The sequence below is a fragment of the Gambusia affinis genome, linkage group LG21, assembly GCF_019740435.1.
Source record: "Gambusia affinis linkage group LG21, SWU_Gaff_1.0, whole genome shotgun sequence".
In the NCBI taxonomy this organism is placed as follows: domain Eukaryota; kingdom Metazoa; phylum Chordata; class Actinopteri; order Cyprinodontiformes; family Poeciliidae; genus Gambusia; species Gambusia affinis.
Window position 1 is genome coordinate 16877191 of NC_057888.1, and position 13881 is coordinate 16891071.

Sequence of the window (13881 nt, forward strand, 5' to 3'; positions counted from 1 at the left end):
CCTCAGACCCAATCTGGTGTTTAACACCGTTTCTATCAAGGATGCTAAAAATACTCACAATGCTCCAGGATTATTTCTTGAGCACATCTGACACAGTGGCGAGAACAATTTTCTTTTATCTTTGGACAGAAGCACGACCACTGATGAGATCATGTAAGCTTTCAGAGAACGCTGCCGGGATGGCAGGACGTGGTTTACGACCTCATCGTTTTGTCCTAATCCTCACGCAAACGGTTCAAACGAAACAGTAAAGTCCCCGTTCTGCTCAACTCTGCGTTTCGTCAGCAAACGTTGCTGGTCAACATTTAGGTACATTGAACTTTCTTGGCAGAGCAGTGTTAAGAATCCCAAAGTAGCCAAAAGACACAATCAGCCTATAGAAGAGAGAACAAATAAACACCAAATTGTCAGTAAGACAGGAGATAATTTCCGTTTCCCCCCGTTTCTTCCTTCTTGCAAGCAGGGTGAGTACTGGCCCTCAATTTTTAACCCAAAACAGCTGCACCATCATAGCTTATAGCGCATATAAACCAGTTGCAATGCTGTCAGCTATGACGCAAAATATTGATGTGTGGTGTAGCGCTCGCCGCTGCACGCCCGCAGCCATTAGAGATCCTCAGCGTGGAAGATTAAGGAGAGAACAGAGGAGGCGGTGAAGGCTGCGGATTTAGCACAATAGAGATTTCTTCTTCGTTTTTCTGATGCATGTGGGACTATTTTACAGTGTACTCCATCTTCCGTATTTCACATCTTGTAAAAAAAACAAAAAAAACAACAAGCTTTCCGACCATGTTGCCATGGTAATTCAGGACCGGTTTGTTTTAAAATGTGCCTGACTTAGATTTTTAAGCATACCTGCTCTGCAATACATATAGGTACGGCTCATTAAGATAAAAAATGTAATTGAAAAGTTAATGCTTTAGATTAATTAAACATCAACATTAACAGGAATAAAAACTTTAAAACAATTTAACATGTTTTGCTCGCTGAATACGTGAACTTTTCTTTAATGTTCACATTTTTTTGAACTCTGTTTTATTGTATTGCACCAATAAAACGGATGGAGATCAAACCAAACAGAATCATGAGTGTGGGCAACCTTAGCATTACCTTCTTGCTGCTGAGAGTTGATTAGGCTAATTAAATCACACAAAGGAGGCAGCATTCCCTTGAGCATTAGATGAAAAATACTGTGAGGAAAAAAGAAAATCCAGTCAAGTCCCAAACGTTGCATCTTGGTAAATTATGCAGAAACAACAACTGCACCTTTGTTCGCGACTCCAGATAGCTATGATTAACCAAACAAAGATGGAGGGTGAAATACGGAGTTGAGAATGACTCTGATTTGTCTCACTTTAATTTGTTTTGGTTCGCGTCCTTTGCCTCAGTCACGAGCCTCGACAGACCTTTGATTTTGTTCGGTCCGGCTGAGATGAAAGCCACGAAATGCTCACGCTTTCAGAGTTTTGTCCTCTGATGTTCAACAGTTCTGCTAATTAATAGTCTTTCTCTGCCGCGTCTACAGTTGCCGTAGAACTCGTGTGTCGCTTTTCACGCAGCAAACCCTAGGTGGAGAGGTGAAGCGTAGGCTTCGGGTTTTTCCAAAACGTCAACATGAACGGGTTCGACAGAAAGTCACGGAGGAGACGATAGAGCTGCAAAACAAAACAGGTCTCGTCTTATTTCTTTCTCTCCATCCTTCGGACCTCACGTCGGCTGAGTGTTGCTGCGAGAAATGAGACGCATTATTCCTGCTGATGGCATATTGCCCTCTCAATGAAACGCCGGCGTGGATGACGTTGAGCGGTGGCACGTCGTGTAAGATTGGGACAGCGGAGGGACGACAACCTCCAATTAGGATCTGGTTAGGGAAAGGCGAGACTATTATGACACGATGTAAATCCACAGGAAGTACCAGCAGCCTGAAGACCAGCCCCTGTACGGTGCCTCTTAGAAAGATGAGGTTCATGGAAGCGGCATATGAATGTTGTCATAGCTCATTATTACAAGAAACTGGTAAAACATAAGCTTAAATGCACATATCTAATGTTATTTACGTACATATGTATCAGCAAAATTGGTGTACATCTAAAAATAATCTGTAATGAACGTCTGTATTCACTGGGACAAAAGAATTGACTCGGATTGATGATTTTCGAGCAGTAAATGCATCGTGCCAAGTGCTACGAACCGCAACAACCTTTAGTGTAGAAGTTGTTTGTGTAAGAATCAAAACAAAACAAAAAACATGTCAAAAAGATACGTCTATGGTTAACCCAGCAGGTGAGAGAGAGCCAGATTTTGAATAGACAACAGGAAGGTGAATCTAATCTGCATTTGTGTTTTTTTTTTTTTTTTTTTTGTTTAAGTGTTGAACCAGCTTCTATACTGTACTGGTGTTAGCAAGGTTAAGACTGAGTCTAAGCCGCAAAATTTCTGATTGGTGCAGCAAAAAAAAAAAAGGTTGATGGTAGATGATGTTAAAATTTTATCAAATGGAAATAGAACAGTTGAGTTTTTCTCCAGTTTAGACGGTATAAAAAATTATTCTGTATTTGTGTAATAACTGTGTATTTTGCATATTTCCTTCTTTTTAAAAAACGCATCGTAGAGTCTCAAAGCAGATATATTTCCACACCGTCTTTGTCGAATGCCTCAAAAAAAAAAAAGCTGAATTTACTCATAACTGAAGTATTTTGTGATTTTTTTTTTTTAATTCATTTTTTAAGCTAACCCCTTTCTAAAGCTTTAAAAAAAGCCTGAATACAGTTTGCCACGTTCAACACTAAGCCGAAATAGTTAATTTTACATTCAGGAAAAGGAGATGATTCTGGACCTGAGCAGGAGAAACGCAACCATTTCACAGTTCTGCCTGCTAATGCTTTTTATGAAGCTCGCCTTGAAAGCACCACCAGACTGCATGAATTAAATCAGCGTGAAGAAGATATTTAAAAAATAAAAATAAAAATACTCAGACAGTTTCACACTCATTATTAACAGAAACAAAGAATAATTTCACGTTTAAAGGCAGGGGGGCAAAAAGCTTTAAGTAGAGAAAAGCTGATTGTTTGGAAAGCCTACGTTAATTCTGCGAGTTAAACTGAATCAAAACCTTGTATTTGTCTATTTCTGATTGATGTTAAAACTAAAAAAAAAAGGACACATTATCCACCAGCATCTAATAATCTTTTTTTTTTTCCTTTCCACATTACCTGCTAACTGGCCGGGGACCACAGTGGACTTTTAAGGATTTATCAGATTCGCCACCAATATAGACACAGACTGCACTTTCTCTGCCAAGACCGAAGACATCCACAGTAACAAAAGCCAATAACAGTATTTTATCGTCGAAGCCTTTAGCTTTAATCTTCTTTTTTTTTTTTTTTGGCAAATTTTTACAACAGATTGTAAAAATCTATTTTTCCAGGCCGAGGAAACAATAAAAATATGAGAATAAAGTCGTAAAATTATGAGAATGAACTCGCACGAGTATAACATCCGAATTATACGAGAGTAAAGCAGCAATATTACAAGAAAAAAGTCATATTAACCCCAGAATAAAATATGAGAACTGGTAATATTTCGATTTTATATTACCAGTATAAAATTGTAAAATTACCAGAAATAAGTTGCTATTATAATGCTATAATATTATAATATTACCAGATTAAAGTCATAGTAAACAGCATCAGGTTATTATGAGTAGCAAGACACAAGACAGATAACAAGCTGATGCTGATGTATTAACAGATTAAGTATTTATTTCCTTATTTCTAAAACCGATACCAAAGTTCTACCTGCTAATATATGGCTTCATTCTCATCATTTTCTTTGTTTCTTCTTAGCTTGGCCCTAATACTTCGCTGTAAATTTCCCCAAAAACAAGCAGCTCCCTTTCTGAAAATATTCCATTAACAATTCACAGACGCCAAAGCTAAAGCCGCCTTCTCGCGTCCCAACCACAATGTCAGCCGTGGAGGTGGCTGCGGCTGTGAAGGCTGTCCAGGCATCTAGAAGCCGGTGTGAGTCTAACTGGAGGGGACGGTGAAATCTCATATCATGGCAGATTCATGTGCCAGAGTTCAGAGAATGCCAGCTTATTGCTGTTGAAAAGGTCAGCAGGCTAGAAGGAGAATAAAAAGTCTTTACTGGAGCAAGCAGTTTGTGTGTGTGTGTGTGTGTGTGTGTGTAGTGTGTGACGCTGTCTTCCTTTAGCTGTGACCCTGGGATAGAGGCCGCGACCGGAGCTCACTTGAGCGCCACGCCCTCCAGCTTCACCCTCCCTCCCTCGCTCCTGACAGGCCTCGGTGTCCAGGAAGTAGAATCCAGGCAACAACGTCCTCTGTGAGCGCAGAAATAAAAAATAATAATAATAATCAATTGAGAGATGATTTTCCCCGATAAACGCCAGCATAGGATAATTACCCGTATGCGCAACGATCCGACTCGTGATACGAGCCCTATTGACTCTGCAGCGGCAGATTGGCTCAGTGGCTGAAATATCAATGATAATTGTTTCCGTGTTGATCTGGAGCCGCGCTTCTCCGCCCGAGGTAAAAATAAAGCAATCGCAGAGGATCGGACTCTGAGCGGCGAGGTGGAGTGGGGGGAGAGGGGTTTCGATGGGGGTCGTATTTCACTGATGCTCGTGTGATTTGTGATCTGCGGAGCACAACGGAGAGAGGAAATGGCTCCGTGGGCCCCGGCCGCCGCCTGGTTAATCGAGGCCCTCCTGTCGCATTGACCGCCGGTGCAGCGGCGCGGCACAAACTGCCGCTAATTCAATAAGCCGTCATCAGCTTGTTAAAAATACTGGCGGTAATAATCGTAAAACTAGTTTCAGCTGTGTTTCTCCAGCAGAAATAGGAATCCGACGGCTGCTGGTGCTTATCCAGGATTTAGATCTTTTCGTTGCTGCCGAGCAAAAACCGTGAAACCAGATTTTATATTTGTCACTTTAGACAATCTAGACTTTTACAGTCAACCAACTGATGAGTCCAGAAAATTAACTTCAAAATAATGTTTTAACTGCAAAAACACAAAATCTTACCAAGTATTTTTGAGCAAGTTTCCAGTGCAAATATCTTGGTACACTTGAAATAATAATAATAATTAAAAAAAACTAACTTACAAGTAACTTTTCAGCAAGATGTAGGTGCTTGTTTGAAATTAATAAAACAAGCACCTACATTGGTGAAAAAGAAGTTGTTCCACTAGCAGATGATATCATTAATAACACGGGAAAAATATCTTATAAGTTTAATAATCAGCCAAAGGAACAAGTACTTTCTTTTAATCACTATTAAGGAATTTTTGACTTAAATCAAAGTTATATATGTTGCAAAAAAGTTCATTGTAAGTTACTTTTGTCTTATTGCAAGCGTACAAAGATATTTGCACTAGATATTAGACCAAAAATAGTTGGTAAGGTTTGTTGTTTTCCAAAGTGAAGTGTTGAAATATTGACCAGGCTTCGAAATATGAAATAAAAAATGTAAGTGGGGAAGTAAGTAAAGATGGATTTTTTCTGCTTTACTATGAAATCGAAAAATGACAGCTTAATTATTATTTTTTTTTGACATTTACTTTTCCAGAGGGCTGTGAGATTAAATCATTGGACTGATCACGACGGAACTCTGTAAAGAAAAATAAAATAAATTAAAATCCTATTTTTTCACATGATGAACGTAAAGATGCCCTGGTGTCATCAGTCACATGACCACAATCCCGGATAAACATCAGCAACCACCTGATTTCCGACTTCCTGAGGACGAAAAGCAAAGCACCGAAATCAAATCACGATATTTCAGACTTTTTTCTGAGTCATACCGACTCTTTCCAAACGCTTCTGGCTCTTTGTGTCAATCAGCTGTTGGGCACGCGGCCAGAGTGTGACGATGCGCTGCCCCCCTCAACCCACCGTCTTCAACCAACCTCAGAGTCACAGGAGTCAGCATTTTTTGAGAAGTGCCTCTGAGATGTCGTGCTGAATAATGCGTCCTATGAATAAAACACATTAGCTACAAAACACGTTGAATTATTCACATTTTAGAGCCTGCATCCCTCCTCCCCTGCGCAGGAGACATTAGTTCTTCAGTCGTCTTCTGCTTTGCACAGAGTCCTCCGAGCCTCCGTCTCCCTCATGTGCGCTCCGTCTTGCCTCTCTGATCATCCTTTTGCTGTTTCTTTTTCTTTTTTTGTCATCTGTGTTTTGTTAATCCCTCTTTGTTCCTCTATCTTCCCTCTCAGCTGAATTTGTGCTGATGGCGACGGTCTATTTATACGCCTCAAGTTACTACTTTTCCCTGAAACATCTCCCGATTTATCTGAAGGGGCTCTCGAAGCCGTCGAGGAGCGCGTTTGTTCTGATGGGATCTTTGATGGCGTGGTGACACGCTGCGGCCCGAAATGGATTCATCAGTTCGGATTAATCATTTCGACCAGCTGTGAATTTCAAGGGGGAAAAGTGCCCAGAAGAAGGCAGCGAGCGGTTAGCTAATTAAATACTCGACCTAATATGATTCTCTTTTACTTATTTTGGGATTCTTAAGAAATTAGCTCGCTTGAGCGTTTCAACGCATCAGTCAACAAAAATCGGTGCAGAGTTTAAATTTAGAATTTATCTTCGCCATCAAAACAGTGAGTGGATATTTTCCATCATGGGAGGTTTTTAACTGTGGATGTCCCAAACCAAAGTGTCACGTCAGGCTCCCGATCGAGGAATGTTTGAATCCCCAGCTTAACTCATTTCCTGATACCTGTTTTTGGTTTACTGTCAGCGATTTTATGCCGGCCGCAGCCGTAGCATTAGCTAATGAGTCGGTTTTTAAATAGGTCGATGTATCTGCCACTGACCAACAGATGAAAGCTCCAGAATATTGAGTGGAGCAGAACTACAAAACTAAATCAGGTCATGTAATGCAGACGGATACTTTGAAACGGAGTTTTCAGGAATTTACAAGGCATTGATTTCTGATCGCAGTTTAATTAACAGTTCAACTGGAACGATATCGTCCAATGACGTGGATCGGTATGAAAAGTCCTGATTGTGGCTCCCTTAGCTTTAACCCAGGAGTGCCCGAGATTTTTTTAGGCTCTTGTGGCCTTTACTGTACACCAAATGAACAGAGGGAAGGAGGAAAATATGCAGCAAATGGACAGAAACCAAGAATCAAACAGGACAACGCTGTCAAGGACGACAGCGCCTACACCACTGGGTACTCCAAACTGAGTCACCCAGCGCCCGATTAGGGCAAATGTGCTTCAACACGATTTTTCCCCCCAACCTGAACCAAAAATAAATAGCCACATAAACCAACAGACAAACACGTCATTCATGATTTACTTGCCCTTAGTGTTCCAGGGAGGAAGCGCTAATACAAACTCACAGAACAGAGAGAAAACGGTGTGTGATGTGTGAAAAAGATGACTGAAGCATGTGCTTGTTTTTTTTTTTTTCAGCTGGAAAAGTCACATTTTCCAGTGTTTTCAGCGGCATCGCCACGACATCAGATTGTGTTTGCTGTGCGTACTGAGACACAGCTCTCCAAACAGCAGAACGTGACGTCAATGGGCACCAGCCTCAATTCCTTCAGCCACAGCTACATATCTGAGTCACACAGCCTTTTGAGAGTGTTTGTCATGGCTGTGGGGTCAGAATCTGCCAAGTAGACACACATTACTTATAAACTGATGAGAAAGCTGCCTTCCCCACCAACACCCCCCCGTCTCTTTTCTTGACAGCGGACTTTTCAGTTTTCGTAACGTACTCACCAGGGCGCAGTACGTCTCCGGAGGGTCTCCGCAGGTGATGTTGGGGGGATCCAGAGAAACCTTCAGGAACTGGGTCATGTCTGCTGCCTCGGGTTGGCAGGCCATGTAGTCCCAGGTTAAACCTTCGTCCGAGTACACCTGGGACTTGCAGACGTCGTAGTGGCCCCACGCTGCAGGGTAGTGCTGCATGGCTGCGTGGCACATGCCAGTCCATATCGTCTGGAGGGTCAGTGCAAACTGGAACCTCATGGCTGCTCCTCTCTCAGCTCCTTCTGACGGAGCCTCCTTCTAAAGATGTACCAACCGGAGGGGGGTGGTGGGTTGTGGTCCTCTTTTTCTGATGACTTAAATTGAGTGAGGAGGCATGTCAAACTCCCTTTGGGATGAGGGGCAGGGGAGAAATGCTTGATTGAGAAGTGTTTTTTCAAGCTTCCAGAGCGGCCCGGGACTTTGAGGTTACAGAAGATAAGAAGAGAAGACCGAGGAGGAAGAAGGGGTCTAGACGAGCTCCTCTGACACGCCGATAGCAAAATGAGTGGCAGGTCTCCTCAGCTCCCCTGGCTGTCAGTCATAGTCCGCGTCCCCGAGCAACGATCTGGCGCTGCGGAGAAACAGAAGAAGAGGGAATGTGAGGAAACCTCCCTTATGGGACTGGATTTTGACAGTGAGACAACATTAGCACGGGCCACAGCACGGGGAGCAGAGGTGTGCGTGTGAAAAGTGCCAGACAGAAGTACCACATTGGTGCTTGTTGTCCATCAAAACACGGGAGGAAGCGGTAATTGAGGCCATCGGGATAAACCGGATCCCGCTGCTTTCACACCAAACCTTCATCGCACTCTGCGGCATCGAAACCTACAATGTTACAGCTTTTCTCCAGCCTCCGCACCCCTGAGAATCTTCTCACTTCAACACAAAGAAAGAAGCAGTGCCGCTCGCGTTCTCTTTAACATAAAGGACAAACGCGGTGCGAGCAAAACAACAGAAAGCAGGGACGTTATTGTTTGACTCTACTTAAGCCACTGGAATAATATACACCCAATTTGCAGAAGGATTCAGCAAATTCAGACAATTCAGATTGTCTGAGAGAACTGAGCCAGTCTGACTTCTACACGAGTCGCTGACATGCGTTCACAGCCAGACAGCTTTCCAAGCTTTTTCCGCATAAAATCTCCCAGTTAATGGTGCATGTCAGAGAGACAACCGAGCCAGGTGGAGGGAAACGTCCTCAGCCCCTCGAGACAGAATTGTGCTGAGGAGCAGGTTTGGATAAGTCTTTCAACTTTTTCAATGTTCAATATAACTAAACTGCTCCTCGGCTTGTCTAATTTACATCCGGAACAGGGCTGGAAGAGACAACAGGTCTACATCTGCCTGTACGGCCAAATCAGATACAGGTACTCATAGTGAGGCATTGGTCCAACGAAAAGGATTTGATACTTATCCTGGTTTGGGTGGATATGAGCATCATTCAGTTGTAGGATTTTATCAAGGCAACCAGCTCTAGGAAAAAGGTTATAAGGTACAAGAAGGTCTTGAAAATGTACACCTTCGAAACTATAAAAATTTTTTCATTATTCCATTCTTCCTGTGTGAAATCCTTTGAAAAGTCAGAGGAACCATCCGGCCCATGAAGCTACGCTGTTTCACCCCTCCCCCACATATTACCGTGAGGTCCAGGTCAGCTGCTACATTGTCTCCTTGCTTACAAGAAAGACAAATTAGGGTGTATGGAGACAGTTTGAACCATGATGAATAAAGACAGCCATGGGGTAGAAACTACAGGTGCCACCCACTACTCTTTTAAAGACTGGATTGTTTTAAAACAGCTAGGCCTTCATCATTGGGAATCTTCTGGTCACTGAAAGTACAAGATACTTTTACCTGGAATATGTTGCCATACACATTTCCGTCTTGGCAAATAAAGTCACAATTCACGAACTGCAGGTCACTGCAGTTACAGTCATTCTTATTCCACACAGCAAGATAAATAATTGGAGATGACTTCTGTTAATTATTTATTCATTTCCTCTCATGAAGCATTTAAAAGGTCAGCAACTCAGCTATTAAAATATTATTAAAAATGAAAACAAGTCCTAACGAGACATGAAAACATTTGGCTTCCTATGCAGTGAAATTAAAATGCTGCGTTATCTTTGTCAACTTAGCCTGCTACCAAATGCAAATACTAAAAAGGAGGCCGAAAATGATGCAAGATTCTTAACTTGCATTATGTTTAATGTCAAATTTATTCATGACATTTAATCTCTAAGAAAACGACAACACTCATACAGTGCACAGGTGGCACCATTGTCATTTAAAAGAACAACACCTTTTAGTTTGACAGAATGGCCGATGTCCGATATTAAATTTTACAGCTGACATCGGCCGATAATATCATGCGTCCCTACTGAAAACCTAATGAGAATGAACTGAAATTTGAGGTCATACAGTAGAATGGCAAAAAGGGGAAATAACACAAGAAAAAAAAACTTTTACAAGAAATTTTTTCTTGGAAAAGTTTTTTTTTTTTTCTTTAAAAGGCATAAAAAAATATATTCCGTTCCAAGAGGAAGTTGCTCTTCACATCTTGGTACTGTCCCTGAAGTCTTATTTTAACAGGTTGTGACTGCACTCTATTGTTAAAGCGGTGTAAATGGTGGATGTGGCCATAAGAAGGACCACTGTAGTATATCATACGCTGTGATTTATTTCATTCGTGGCAACACGTCCATTTATAACTCCCAACCACGCGAGGCCACTGGCATATGGTGGTCATGCCCTTGATTTTCCCCTTCCATCAGCCTTTGCTTCTTTTAAATGCCATCTTAAACACAACATTAATAATTCCCTTCCTTTTGGAATAGCTTCATTAATTGGCCGTCTTATGTTTCATATTGAAACTGACCTTTTAAATGAAGTTATCTGCCTCCCTGATGTGTCAGCAGTGAGCTGCAGAGAGCCAGATAGCCAAGGCCGTGGCTGGAATTATGTGAGGCTTTCCTGTTATGAAACATGGACCTGACTCAGAGTGAATAATAGCAGCCCGAAGAGAAAAACCAGGAGGAAAAAGTATAAAACCTGCAAGCAGTTTGATCAGCTAGTCGCTGAACAAACTGTTAAACTGTTGACTTCATTAACACACTGTGTGAATTCGTGGCACAAATAATGTTACTTTAAGCAAATATTAGAGTAGAGTTGATTCAGTTTGATGTGAAACAGAGTTTCTAGTTTATTTCCGGTTGGTGGGTTCTGATTCTGCAGGCCGACCCACAAAGTGTAGCAAGTGAAATTGAACTAAGCCGTCGAAACGCCACGATAGTGTACATGAACGCAAAGTCGGTCTCAAAGTGCTGCTCAGTCACTGTCAACAAGTGACTTCGGCTTGAAACAATTATCGGCATAACTTGTGCCGAGTTCTTTAGATGTTATCTTTTTTCCAGGAAATGCAACTGACCAGCATGTTTGCGTGTGTCAGACATTGTTATGGTTATGTAAGCGTGCAGCTATGTGCGTGTGAGCAGATAAAAGAGATAGAGAAAAGACAAAGAGTCCTTTTGTGCATTACAGAGTGTTCTTTATAAAGTTCTTGTAACATTTTCTGGTCTATAAAGTTGCAACATTTGTAGTTTCTTTTCTAAAAATAAAAAAAAGCATTTTAGTTTCATTTAGTTCCAGAATCAAGGCTTTTTTCTATTTTTATTTTTTTTAATATGCTGTATGTTTGTCCTTAACTTGATCGTTGTTATTAGTTTCACTTTATACCAAACTAACTTTTAGCTGCATAAAAAAGATGCTTTTTTAATTAACAGCTGAATATGTAATCATGTTTCTAATTAGTCAAATCTCAGACTGTTAAACTAAACATTTGCACATTTTAATGTGTATTTTCTGCCATTTTGGAAATATGACAATGTTCACAGAGCAAGCTGTGACTGTTGCAAAAATATAAGATATAATCAGTTTTCAAAAGTTTTGAAATAATTTTGGTTTCTCTCTACTGAACATGTGTGATTACATCAAATTTTGCTCTGTATTCAACAAGCCATAGCAAAGCAAATTTGAACTGTCATATAATATGTATTTATGTTAATATTTATATTATGTATATACATATATATGTATGTACATATATATGTACATATGCATATATATATGTAATTATATACATATATATTATATATATGTATATATATTTATTTATATATTGTTTATATATAAAATATATATGTGTGTGTGTATATTAATTTATGAATAAAATAGAAAAAAATATTTATATTTTATTCATAAATTAATGTTTGTATTTATGCTTAAGGAGAATTTAGAGACCAATTAACTAAAGAGCCGTGATTTCAGACTGTGGCAGGAAGCCGGAGCGCCCGGAGAGAAACCTGCAAACTGGAAATTACTTTTTGATATCTATGAAATTTAATTACAAAACGTATTTTTGACATTTGCTCAAAGTAGTTTTTGCCCTAGTAGCCGAAACTACTTTAAGCAAATGAGATGGGAGAAGACATGGGGCAAAGGTCAGCTAGTTATCTTTTTGGACTATGGGAGGAAGCCGGAGAACCCGGAGAGAAGCCACAAAAATAAATGTTTTAATCACACTAACAGAATTTAGAGACCAATTAATTACAGAGCCGTGATTTCACACTGTGGCAGGAAGCCGGAGCGCCCGGAGAGAAACCTGCTATTCTTTTTACCTTTTTGTCCCATAAATTTCAGTCCTAATCAAATTTCTCCAGCCTCAAGATGGTCAATTAGGTCATCTAGGAATTTTTCTTCTTCCAAATTCAACAGTTTTGGCTCCTCTCCAAACGCACCTTTATCTTCCAGAGGAGGGGCTGGAGAAACTGTAAAATCTGGCGTCTCATAATGTCTCACCTTCTCGTAAATGTAAAAAAGTTCATTTTGAGACATGTCTTCACTGCAGTCGCTGTCTGCAGTGAAGACATGCTCGTCGTTAGCCCTCACGGTTTGTTCACTATCAACGTCCGGAGAACAGTCAACTTCGATGGCAACGTTGATCCTTGCATTTCGAGAGGCTCTATTTTCTTGGGCAATATGTTCCTCGTCCGGGGAAATTGAAATCTGAAAAGAACTTCTGAAAGTGGTCTTCAGAGAACCATTGTCTTGAAAGGACAGAGCTGGAATCCATGAAACCAAAGCTTGTGCTAACTCGTCAGCCGCAGCTTTAGCTGCGAGATCAGCCGCAGACAAATCCTCCCCAGCCGGGTCAGATTTTTCTGCGACTGTTCTCTCCCCCTCACTGTGTACGGTTGTCTTTGAACGAACCTCCCCAGCCGGGTCGGTTCGCTCAAAGACAGTACAACTGTCCTCGGTACTGTCTCGTACCGTCTCTGTCACACCAATGTCCGTGGTCCCACAGACATTGGTGGGTTGAGCAGAGAAAACCTCCCCAGCCGGGTCGGTTTGTTCAGAGACAGTACCGTTGTCCTGTGTACTTTCTGGTCCAGTCCTTGATGGGAGAGAGTCTGTGGTCCCACAAACCTCTGCTGTCTTTCCAGAACAAACCTCCCCAGCCGGTTCGGTTTGTTCTTTCCAAAACAAATCGTCTTCATCGTCCTTATGGTAACCTTCGTCGGAATCCTTCCCTGGAAAGTAATTATTAAACACTTTCTTCAAGCCCGTGGTTACAGCATATCCTATGCCCCAACCTAGAGGGATAAACAAGGGAACAAGCGCCTTTGTAATACCAAACATTGTTGCTCCGTACAAATCTGAATCTCCAAGGACCGTCTGGATCTGACTGATGCTTTGGGATTCAAGCATTCAAGCACCAGAACTTCTTTGATCTACTGTGATGTACATGATGTCATCATGATGTCATCTATGACCTCATTAGTAAGCTCTCTGGACTTCATGCTTCTGGTTGTTGCTATGGAAACGATCAGATCAGTTCTGCATGAGTCAAGCTGACATAAATGCTTAAATAAAAAGCAATATTTATTTATTTATTTATTATAAAGAGATTAATAGATTTGTGTATGATTAAATTTTCGCATTTGTGGTTTTCCATACCTGCTGTGGTAAAGCATCAGGCAATGATCAGACTCCATCAGGGAGGACCGTTGGCTAGAAAAT

The 13881-nt window shown here is 41.1% G+C and overlaps 2 protein-coding genes across 5 annotated transcripts in view; one reads left to right on the plus strand and one right to left on the minus strand.

Annotated features, from left to right (window-relative positions):
- The window catches only part of ntng1a (netrin g1a), a 321235-nt gene that overhangs the window by 109442 nt on the left and 197912 nt on the right, over positions 1-13881 (minus strand). For all 4 annotated transcript variants that reach the window (XM_044104584.1, XM_044104587.1, XM_044104583.1 and 1 more), the window contains one exon: positions 7774-8374. In XM_044104584.1, the coding sequence (XP_043960519.1) occupies positions 7774-8022 (249 nt within the window). In that variant the 5' untranslated portion in view covers positions 8023-8374. The remainder of the gene's footprint in view (positions 1-7773; positions 8375-13881) is intronic.
- LOC122824231 (kallikrein 1-related peptidase b11-like) overlaps positions 1-13881 on the plus strand; it is a 67091-nt gene that overhangs the window by 49377 nt on the left and 3833 nt on the right. The window lies entirely within an intron of this gene.